The following is a 12,144-nucleotide window of genomic DNA, read 5'->3' on the forward strand; positions in this document are numbered from 1 at the left end:
TACCCACCATGAAAGCAACCCTGAGTCTCACCATCTCATAGACTGTTGTGGCACATGCCTATGATGCTAAATTCTCAAGGTAGAAGCAGGAGGATGTAGTTCAGAGACATCCTTGGCTACATAATAAGTTCAAAGATAGCCTGGTCTACATATCTTAAACAGACAAGGACAAAAACTTTTAGGCAACTACCTTTTTTTTGTTATATGTGGGGCATTTACCCAACCACCCCCACAGTTCCCCAGAGTTTTCTTGAGTGCGAGCAGCAGGAAATATTAGATAGAAGGATTTATTGGGGAGAATATCGCGGAGATAAACAGATAGAAAATAAAGGATAGCCTCGAGAGGGCCTGGAACCTATTCCAACGGGCCCCGACTGTCTCTGCCCCAGGGTTTTTATAGAGACGCCAAGGGGTGGAGCAAAAGACCTCCTCCCCCAGCACAGCCAAGTGCAGACCATCTCAGACACCTGCACTCAGGCCCGTGGTCTAATCATCCTCTATGCGGACCTGCTGGGTAAAGCCACGAGGAACCTGAGAACGGGCTCCCACAGTTATAGAACTTTTTTTTTATGAATTTTTTAATTCATTTTACATACCAACCACAGATCCCCCTCTCTTCCCTCTTTCCACTCTTCCCCAGCCTCCCACCAAGTTGATATCCTGATTTTCCTTATTGTTGTTACACACACATACGCATATATGCACATGTATGTATGTATGCATGTTTATGAACAAGTATATGCATATATAACTTGCTGAGTTAGTAATGGCTGTTTGTGTGTATGTTTTCAAAACAGACCACTCTGCACTGAGCAACTAATAAGGGGGCTCATCCCTCAAAGTGACTAATTCTCCTCTTCCCAGCAAGTTGCTAGTTGCCCATAGTTCTTTGTCTTGGGGTGGTTTATGTTGACATGTCCATTGGTGTTGCCATTGTTCTGATCTTGTTCATGTAGAAATTTCTCAGAGAGACTGTTTCACAGCAGACTTCTTGGTATTCTAACTCTTAAAATAGTTTCTCTCCTGTGATTTTCCCTGAGCCATTGATGCAGGAGCTGTGATGTAGATGCACCCGTTGGTGCTGGGTTCTCCACGATCTGTTGATCTCTGCATTATGTCCAGTTGTGGTTCTCCATGTTGGTCTCCATTTTCTGTAAAGAGAAGCTTCTTTGATGAGAGGTGGCAGCTACACCTATCTGTGGGTGTAAGGACAAGACTTAGAATTCAGTAAGGAATTATGTTAGTCTAACAAAATGGCGACAGTAAATTCTTTTCTAAGTCCATGACCTTACTAGCCCTGGAAAGCTGGCTAGGTTTCCAGTATCAGGCATGATTTTCCTCCTGTTGAGTGGGCCTTAAGCCCAGCTGGACAGCTGTTGGTTGCCACCGAGATGTGAGTGCCGCTTATTGCACCTTTATGGATGCTGGTGATCGCTATGGTTCAGACTTGTTGCAGCTGTGCAGAACTGTTTAATTGCTTCTCTCCCTGGGCAGCTCCCATAGTATTTTTGGAACCATGGAAACTAGACCTCAGGAAAGAGGCTTCCAGGTCAGATCCAGCTTGAATCATCTGAGTCCTGTGTCCTAAGTGTCAGTTTTTTTTTTTTTTTTTAAGCAATTGAGGTCTACAACTCCTGAGAGGCAACCAACGGCTACATCAATTGTCTATATTGTTTTTGGAGTCACTTGTACTGCCTGGTACTAGGATATTTAAAATCCGTTCTAGTGTTTCAATCACACACACACATACACTGATTGGGTTTGAGTAAGTTAACTATGCTCTTTTAAGGATCATGATCTGCATTTAATAATGAAAGAAAATTAGACAAAAATATTTACTAGAGCTCACTATATAGAGAGAGGCCCCATCATATCTACATGAGACATGCAAAGGTGCAAAGGGACCATTTGTACTTCTCAGCAGGACTACAGGAAGGTAGGAAACAATTCCATGATGAGGGCATCTTTGCCACTGAGAAACTACCTGACGTAGTGCAAAGGGTTTGAGACTCTAATGGAGCTGTCCAACATTTCAACAAGTTACTGAATGTCTGAGTTTCAGCTTTCCCCATTACAATGGAACCAATAAAGCAACTCATGAGGATGAATTGGCAGAGTGCATCTGTTTAAACAGTGGTTCTCAGTCTTGGCTGTGTGTTTGAATCACAAAAGGAACTTTAAGAAACTCTGACCCAGGCTGAGTTTTAGACCCATTTTATTAGGACATTTGGGGCTGAGATTGACACTCCAGTTTCTTTAAAGCTCCATTCATATAGTCTGTAAAACCTTGATTGTAATGCCTAGAGTGCAATGCAAAAATATTGTGTGGCAGGCATTGGACACATGTCTAGTTATCTTGGATAAACACCACCAACATATGTGGTTCTCCTTTCTTAGGCTGCTTACCATGTGAAGAAGATATGTTTGCTTTGTATTTGTCATCCTGTCAAATAATGGATTAGTATATGACTGTTGTAAAAAGAAAACATTGCTTAGTGGTGTGGAAAGTACTGACTTGAGCACTTAGGAGCTAAGATATCAATGACATTACTTAAATGATGCAATTGGCTTATGCTAACGTAGTGCGAGAAATCCACAGAGCCTATTTAATGAGCAAAGGAATTTATTTGGGGGTTAACTCACTACCATGGGAGATTTATCATAGGGTCTGGGAAAGCTGAGCTATGTCTCATGCTGATTTGCCTAGTCCAAGATCTTAGCATCCAATACCACGAGGAGGTGAAGAGAGAGCCATGTAAGTGCGTCATTAAGAGTCTTAAGGGTCCCAAGCATCCATGTCCCAGGAGCATGTACTTCAGGGTCATAGGCAGGTGTAACAGTTACCTGTTACCTCACTAGGGGTGGTGCTTCAAGGTCATAGCTAGAACAGATACCCACTACATCTCCCCTTTTTGTCTAAATAAGAAAGTTCTAACCTATTGAAAAATTATGTACAATAGGAATGATTATTAAGTGTTGTCAAGGAGAAATAAAGGGTAACGACCTAAACAAAACAGAACTACAACCGACAAGAACAACATCAAACAAGAGACACATACTAAAATTCAGAGAAGTCCAGAACATAGGTAAATGGCATATTACAGAGATTATTCCAAAAGCTGTCCTAGCCTGAAGAATCTGAATCTAGTACTTAATATGTTCTAGCTAAGATACAAGAAGATTGTAACTGTAACTATTAGTCTTCAACCCAATCAAAGACCTGAGAAGAAATATAATAATACCTGAGAAGATGGGAAATGCACACAAGCAACTTTTGGGAATCTTGCGAGAGTAGACAGAGACAGCTGGCAGTCTGGACAATCACCTAAAGTTTTCCAGCACCATTGGGCATCCAATTTGGCTACAGGCCTAGAGCATCTGAGAGACCATTTTCAGAAGCAGGAATTTTGAAAGACCATCTTACCATGTTTTGACAGAGTTCAGTAGTTGCTTTTCCTTGTGTCCCGCTCATCCAGAAAGGACAGCATTCATACTGTCAGCAGTCGAGGCAAGGGCAGTTCTTTGTCCAGCAGGCCATTATGCACCAAGAAGAAGACAAACTTCCAAATGAAGTGTGTAGAAGCCCAACATTCTCTTGGGATCAGATCAGTGCTGCCAGGAGTGATCACATCTCACATCAACAGAATTGTAAGTTATTTAAATGCCATATTCTCTAGGTCTATGAAGTGTTTGACGATTACCTATCCATCTGACCTATGTATCTGTAAATCTGGACAACCTAACTAACATAACTATAGAAATGACAAGCATGAATGACTATAAATCTGTAAGTCTTAGATCTACCTAAATAACCTAAGGACTAAGGCTTCATGTAAACAAGGTAAACAGTCTGTAAACAAATGTACAGTAAAAGGACAATGACCTCAAAATTGCGACAATACACAAAATGTCTTAAATAGAGGTAGAACATACATACAGTATGACAAATGTAATTTTACATTTGTATCAATATATAAGATATTTCAAATAGGAGTAGAAATATATGTACAGAGCTGTGGAATTTGTGATTTGGGTGAAGATAGAAGTCATGGCTGGTCCAGAAAGTGATGGCCAATTCCAGTTCACTGGTATTAAAAAGTATTTCAGCTCTTACACTCTCACAGGTAGAATGAATTGTGTACTGGCCACAAGCGGAGGCATTGCTTTGTTGGTCTTATACTTCAAGTTAAGGCCTAAAAAAACCCCAGCTGTGGAAGCAACATAAATGGATTTTGAAATGTCTGACCTCATCTGTGAAGTCCCAAGCCTGAAGAAGCTGATGTCAACTCATCATGTAATACTCAATTTGTACAATAAATTATGAACCTGGAAAAAAGAAATATATGTACAATATAACAAATATAGTTTTGTATTTGTATCAATATACAAATTATCTTTAATAGGAATATAAAATAGTTTACATTTGTATCAACATACAAGAATCCATATCAGTGCAATTATCTAGGGCTGATATTTTACTAAATTAGTTTACTAGTATATACAATAATCTACCTTAATAACCTATACCTATCAATTTCCCTTCTTATTATCTTAAGGAGAATACTGAGTCTAATTTTTATTGTTCCACCCCCAATCTTATAACCATTATTTGTAACCCAGAGAAAATGAAACCTTTGGGAGAGGGGCATCATTTTCTTAGAATTGCTTCCTGCTGTTCAAGGGGTGATGGTATCTCTGTTGGGTCCTGTAAGAAAGCTTAGATAGTTAGGTCTCAATAGGGCTAGCTGTAGATTCTATAGCCAGTCTTAGAGTAATGGGTAAGGTTGTCTGAGATTCTGGCTAGAAGTGTAGTATGATGGACCATCTCATCTTGGAACTGTCCTGGAGAGGTTTTAGTCCAAAGTTGATCATTGAGTAATGTTCATGGGTACCATGGCATCATTATGGACTGGGTGGAGTCATTGTTGTGGGGAGCCCCATCTTCCTTCTAGAGAATTCAGAGACTGCTATGGGAAAGGCTTATTTTTTATTATTTTATTGTGGAAAAACTTGAACATTTTTAATATCAAAATGGAAAGTTTGAATTTACTTTGGATAGAGAAAGGATTCTCTGAAAGCAAGGACAAGCATGGAAAGAAATAGAATCTTGATGATAATGGTCCCTAGATTAGTGGTTTTCTTCTATTCCACAGCAGGTGGCTCTTCTGATATGAGACAGAATTCCAATTCCCAAGCCAGCTTGAATCAGGACCACAACTTTCCTAGAGTTAAAGAGATACAGATGTTTGGCAGTGAGATATTACTCTGTGTATATTGGTACCAATAGGCTCTTTCCTTCTGCTGTAGACATCTGGTTATTCAAGGCCTTATGATTTCTGGAAGATGGGTATTTCTATTATCCTATAAAGACAAAAACAGAACCCTGCCTGACCCTTGTTTGTTGAGTTTTTCTTACAATTTGTATAGTTGTCACATTGGTAGATGAGCTATTACTTCTCCTCATCAGGGGGTTTCTCCTGTTCAAATCAAATCTTTGTTAATTTTATTGGTATCCATAGCTTTTCTTCTCCTGCAGAAACAAAAGCAAAACTCCTCCCCCAATGTAGGACGTGTCTTGGTTTCCATTATGCAGTCAACACAGCTTTCTTTGAAGTAAACCGGTTAGTTTAGCTCATGAAGTTTTTCCCTGTGTCCAGTGTCTCTCCTCAGCTCTTGTTCCTTTCTCATTAGCACTGAGAAAATTCAAGGTTAATAAAGTATTATCTAATCTATTTATAGGGGTCATTGTTACCTCTTTTTGTTTATTCAGCTTATACTTTAAAGTTCAATTTGTTCTTTCTATGACTGCTTGTTCTGTGGGATTGTGTGTTATACCTCTAATATGCTTTATATTGTAATACACAAAAAACTATCTCATTTTATTTGAGATGTATGCTGGAGCATTGTCAGTCTTAATTTGTACAGGTATTCCCATGAGAACCATAACTTCTAATAGGTGTGTAATCACACAATCAGCTTTTACAGAACTCATAGGAGTTGCCCATTTAAATCCTGAATAGATGTCAATGGTATGGTGTACATATTTTTAATCTTCCAAATTCTGCAAAATGAAACACATCCATCTGCCAAATTTAATTTCTCTGTATACCTTTTGGATTGCTTCCTTGCAGGTAATGGAGTTTGGTTATAGAAGGAACAAGTAGGACTTTTTTTTTTTCAATTTCCTTGGCTTGTTGCCAAGGGATGGGGAAATCCTTCTTCAAAATCTTGCTATTTACATGTTGTTTCTTATGAAATTCTGAGGCTTCCAGCACATTACCTATTAATAACTGATCAATCTCATCATTACCTTGTGCTAGAGGACCTAGCAGACTCATATGGAATCTGATGTGATATATATATATATATATATATATATATATAATGATGTTCCCTATTTCTGATTATTTCCTGTAATTGTATAAATAGTGAAGTTAATTCTAGTTAATTCTGTATTATCAGGAATAAATTCAGCAGTTTCAATATGTAAAACAACTCTGTATATTGAGAGTCAGTGACTGTATTGAGGGGCTCCTTGAAGTCCATTAGTACTGTAATAATGGCATTCAGTTCTGCCTTTTGTACAGAATTATAATGACTTTGAACCACTTTACTTAAATCTTCTGATTTATATCCTGCCTTTCCTGATTTATTTGCATCAGTATAGAATGTGGGGACTCCAGAGACTGGCTTTTGCCATACAATGTGAGGAAGGACCTATTCAGTTCTTTTTATGAATTCTATTCTCTTACTTTTGGGATAACAATTGTTAATCTGAGATTTGGTTCCAATCCCTAGAAGTTGGACATCTACCTCTTGAAGAGGCCATTCAGATGCCATGCAATTGGTGTAATTTTGGTGTAATTACAGTTACATCCATACCTGTGTCTACCAGGCCCTCTAGAACAATGCCATTAATTCATACTCTAAGCTTTGGTCTTTGTTCATTTATGGAAGTCTGCCAAGATATTCATTTTATGGTGTTTTTTGGAGTTTTTCATCTATCAGAGCTGTTCTATCATCTAGTGCAGTATTATTCTTTACATTAGACACTGGGTTATTTAATAGTCCTGGAGAGAAATTTCCTCCACAGTTCCTGGAAATATTTGAACCACATTTGATTTGGGGGGCCTGCAAGAGGCTCCCCAAGGCATTTCTTTCTAGTAAAGGGTTGCCTCATATTTCTATTGTTGATGTGCATTCACTGGTCCATTGTTGGTCTTTGCCACATTTTCTGCATAATCCAGAAGTTTGAAGTCTCCTGTTTGGTTTATTTCTACAAGAAATGTAGCTTCTAGGAGCACCCTGTGTACAATTTCTTCTCGTATGACCTGGTGTACCACAGTTAAAACATTTGGTAACTCAAGGCCTCCTTCCATTTCTGGAAATTGTCTTTCCTGTCCAAGCCTTATTACCATAGTTAAGAGATTAAACACTGTTTGTATATTGAATCTATTTCTCCAACAGGGCTGACATGACCTTTAAAGGTGTAAGTATTCTTTTACATTCTGTATTAGCATTGTTAAAAGCCAAGGATTGAGTTAATACTTGTCTTAGTCCTTGGTCTGATACTGTCTTGTTTATAACCATGGTCAGCCTTTGTACAAAATCAGTAAATGGTGCTTGTGGTCCTTGGAAAATCTTTATATATAGCTCAGTTAGATTCCCTGGTTCTGGAATATTTTCCAAAGCAGTTAAAGCTGCTGTATGGAATAGGGATATTGTATGCTCATCAAAAGTAGCTTGCAAAATAGCCCTCCCCAAGAATTTGATCTTGGGAGATCTCAAAACCTCTGATCTTACCCTGCTGTTTTAAGATCATTGCTTCCTTTCTCAACCAGCTTTTCCATTGTAACTGCCGGCTATATTCTAGAACAACTGAGATTCACTGATTCCGGTCATCTGGTGTGATTCCATTTGTAGAAGACCACGTATTTAACATCTGTTTTACATATGTTGAGTGTATACCAAGGTGATCACTGCTTCCTTAATGTTTTTTTTAAATCTCTCATACAAATAGATTGCAAGATATATTCCACATATGGCTCAGGGTGTTTATCATCTGTTGACTTTTCACGGATGGTGACAGGATAAGCCATTGTATAAGAGCTACCTGGCAATGTTATTACTTGTATGGCCTTGCCCTTCTGCTGATTAATTTCTTTGTTATCTTTACTGAGAGATTCCTCCAGAGCTTGAAATCCAGTAACTACTGCCTGTTGTAATGTTTGCACCTCCTCTGTTGTAAAGGGTTCTAAAGATTTCATGGAATCATAAAATTTTTTATGTTCTTCTGAAGCATATGATTCCATAGACTTTATTTTATCAATTAGCAATGATCTTTCCTCATTATGAATTATCTGGATAGCATTGACCTTGCTCTGAAGAGATACTGTTTTATCCATTAAGTATTCATATTTATTATCAATAGAATTAAATCTGGTTATACAGTTATTATTAATGGGCTGACGTTCTTGTGGTAAGTTAGCAGATTACATAGAAAGAATCCATTTATTTAAGTCTTCAATCAGTCCCATTAATGTCCCATTTTTGCTGTTATTATTGAGCCAGTTCTTTAATGATATGATGTGAATGACTATGCTAATTGTCATTGTAGTGAGCATTATATATGTCCCAGGAAGATTGTATATGTCTTATAAAATTTCATTCATAATACAAACAAAAAGATTTTTAAATTCCTGAGAAGTAACTTTTTCTGCCATTTTTTAGAAATTTTCAAAATTTGTAAAGAAAAATTTTATTAATTTGTTTACTTATTAATCAGTTTTAAGGTGTGAAATTATTGAGTAATTTTACCTTAGATGAAATCCTTAAGAACTGGTATCTCAGTTCTTGTGATGATTTTTTTGGGTGTAGCAGCAATGTTCAGCCAGCAGGTTTCACAGGTGTAGCTCTAAAGCTACAAGGTCCTGAAGCATGTTCTGAAGACCTTGACCTGTATTGGGCCTAAAGAGCTACCGAGCAAATCCTACTGGCATGTGCAACCACAACTGGCTATGCATGTATGATATGGGGGATGCATCTGTGGGCTGGACTCAGCCGAACCAGGAGGGCTTCTGCGATGTGGTGGCACAACTAGGGTTGTTTAGGGCCAGTGTTGAGCCAATGCCCTTGGTGCCCTCCCTGCTCATTGTCTCCAGTGTCTTAGCACTTCAGTGTACTCTCCTGCCTCCGTGCACTGCTGGTATGTCTTTCTTTACATGAGGGTGTTTAAGGCACTCCTGGAGGCCTTGGGATTTGGGGTTCTTTGCCATTCCTGACCTTCTCCATGCATCCCCTGTTCTCTACTGTCCGAGATCAGGAGGTGGTGTGAGTTAATTACTGCATTACCCCAGTAATGCTCAACTAAGATTGATGTTGGATTCACTGACTCTGAAACTGTGTGCTTTATGCCGATTGTCACAGTTTCCCAGGGGACTAAGCTCTAGCTGCTGACAGTGGAGCACACCCTTTGTACTGCCTTTCCTTCCTTGTGTCCCTTCTCTGCTCCCATTAGCAGTATTTCCTGTAACTTCCCCATACTACTTGTATTTGAATCCTTGCTTCTGAGGAGCATGAACTAAAGCTAGCAAGAGGGTAAGAAGAATCATCTCTCATGTCTTCAAAGTTTCTTTCCTCCTCCTCTGATACTTCTTCCTCCTTTTCTCCTCTTCCTCCCTTTTCCCTCTTTCTCTTCCTCTGATTACTAAGTATCTAACTCAGAGCCTTGTGCACATTGAGCAAGAACTCTGTTGCTGAGCTCTATCCCTGATCACATCTTAGTTTTTGTAATATTTGTAAATGTCTTAGTTTTCACCTACTTCCTGGTGATTTCTCAAATGTGACATGGGAAAGAAAACTCAAACCAGGACCTAGAAAACAAACCACTTCCACATTGATTTCAGTGGTGTGCTTTCTTTCTTTTCATCTTTAACTGGGAAAAAAATCTTTTAGATAAATTCAGGATGTCTGCGTGTTCCTCCTTTGCTCTGACTGCAGCGTGGGCAGCACTCCCTACAGATATAAATTGCATTTGTAACTTCACTGTTAGTTATTTTTGCATGATGATCTCAGGCTTGGCTAGAATACCTGGAATCTGGGATCAGCTTGTTTACATTTTGATTTACTCTGGAAGTGTTAACCTCAGAGGTGGTTTAGCAAATATTTCAAGGACTAAAATAAACACAGAATGCTGTGACTCACAATCATAATCCTTTTGTACTACTTAGGAATCAGTCTTCTGGAAGAATCCAAATTTGTTCACTATTAAAACAGGTCTTTATTAATACAGTTTATTAAAATCCATCCTGGCATATGATTCATGATTATTTTCATATCACTATACTATAGATGGATAGAAATGGCATATTTACTCAGAGTTAGTAAATCAAAGTAAATATTAAGCTTTACAATTCATTCATCTATTCATAGAAAAATAAATATTATTTCATTTCATATGAATCATTCATTGCCTTGCTCAAATAATTATATCTTCTCAAACTAGTGGAAGCTTTTCATAGCCCATTTTAATAACCACATGATAACCCATTATTTACTATAGAAATTATTTGAGTACATTTAGATTGTTTTCAGTTTGCTACTTTTCTTTTTTCTTTTATAATTTTTAATTAGTTCATTTATTTTTAATGGGTATGAATATTTAGCCTGCATGCATATATATACACCATATGTGTGGAGTAGTGCCTATGGAGGCCAGAAGAGGGCATTAGATTCCTGGAACTGTAGTTACAGGTACTTGTGAGCTGCCATGTGGATGCTGGGAACAGAACCTGGGTCCTCTGCATGAGCAACTAGTTCTCTTAACTGCCAATCCAACTCTCTAGCTCCTCGTTTGGTATTTTAAAGAGTGAGTTGGCATGCTCCAACATTGTAGATGCTTTTCTCAGGACTAGCTTCTGAAAGTGTAATCCTTAACCTCAGGCATACATAGATGACATAATTGAGGCACTTTCAATGCTTTGTGACCACTTTCCAGAATCTTTGTGACTGATGATTTAGAGACCACAGACTCCCTTCAGGTGAAGTAACAACTTCAGTTGTTTTCAGTTTATTTCAGTCATTTTCTATGCTCATTTTGCTAATTTAATAGCAATAAAGTCAGTTTTTCATAAAGTGATGATTTAAATATATGGAGACAATAACTTACTGTTGTGTTATGAGGTATGTTACTTGTAAATAACATCTGAAATTTAGTATCACCACACTGAGTCAGTGTAATCTAGAAAGTAAATTAAGAAAACTTGCCACTGCCCATCCTGGCATACTCTATTTGAGTGTGCTTGCTTCCTTTCTGGGAATGTAAATATTTCATTTACCAAGTAACTCTATTAACTCCATGCTCTTTGCCAAAGTAATATAACCAAGGAATAGCTGACATTGGATATTGTTTAGTGGTGTTTCTGTGCTCAGGTTGAGAAAGTAGAAACAATAAAATTGAATGGAAGCATTTTGCAACTGTTATTTAAAATGATTAATTTTAAAGGAATATTTGTGTATGTGTGTGTGTGGGAGGTAGAGGGTTAGCTCTTGAGCCTCCCTTGGAGGACTCAGGTTTGATTCCCAGCACTCACAGCCATATGTAACTACAGTTCTAGGGAATCCAACACCCTTTTCTGGCCTCCATGGGCACCAAACATGTACCCTGTACACAGAAATACATGCAAGCAAAACACCCATATGTGTGCATATGTATATACATTTATAAAATAAAAAATTAAAGAAGATATATTTATAGAGAGATATATTGTGCAGATGTTTGTTCAGTCAAAGGGAAGTTTTTTTTTATATTTCTTTTGCGTATTCTATATTATAAGCACGAATGGTCTTCTCCCAAGAGTAAAAAGTTGATCCTGAAATAAGTGTGCTCAGTCCTTATTAAGATCTTTAAGAAGAATATGTTGTATGGATTTTAAGTAAAATATGATAAATAAAATAATAAGAAAGGACAGGAGCTGGGCATGGTGGTTTAGGCCTGTAATCCCAGGACCCAGGCGGCTGAGGCACAAGGATTGCAGCCAAACTGGGCGTCAGCCCCAACTACAAAACAAAGCTTTGTTTCAAGAAACAAAACACAAGCAACATCAGCAAAGAATAAAAGGGAGTACTCCCTTTAAACAACCTTAA

At 38.0% G+C, this 12,144-nt stretch overlaps 2 protein-coding genes across 15 annotated transcripts in view; both read left to right on the top strand.

Moving 5' to 3' along the window:
* Ttll7 (tubulin tyrosine ligase like 7) overlaps window positions 1-12,144 on the top strand; it is a 217,840-nt gene that overhangs the window by 16,432 nt on the left and 189,264 nt on the right. The gene's annotated exons all lie outside the window — the stretch shown is intronic.
* On the top strand, window positions 4,018-4,274 carry LOC128105494 (ATP synthase membrane subunit K, mitochondrial-like). Its single transcript, XM_052730707.1, has one exon. The coding sequence runs from the start codon at window positions 4,049-4,051 to the stop codon at window positions 4,223-4,225; it is 177 nt and encodes a 58-aa protein (XP_052586667.1). The 5' UTR covers window positions 4,018-4,048; the 3' UTR covers window positions 4,226-4,274.

This window comes from Peromyscus californicus, unplaced genomic scaffold (assembly GCF_007827085.1).
Source record: "Peromyscus californicus insignis strain IS unplaced genomic scaffold, ASM782708v3 Scaffold_9__1_contigs__length_137607984, whole genome shotgun sequence".
Lineage (NCBI taxonomy): Eukaryota > Metazoa > Chordata > Mammalia > Rodentia > Cricetidae > Peromyscus > Peromyscus californicus.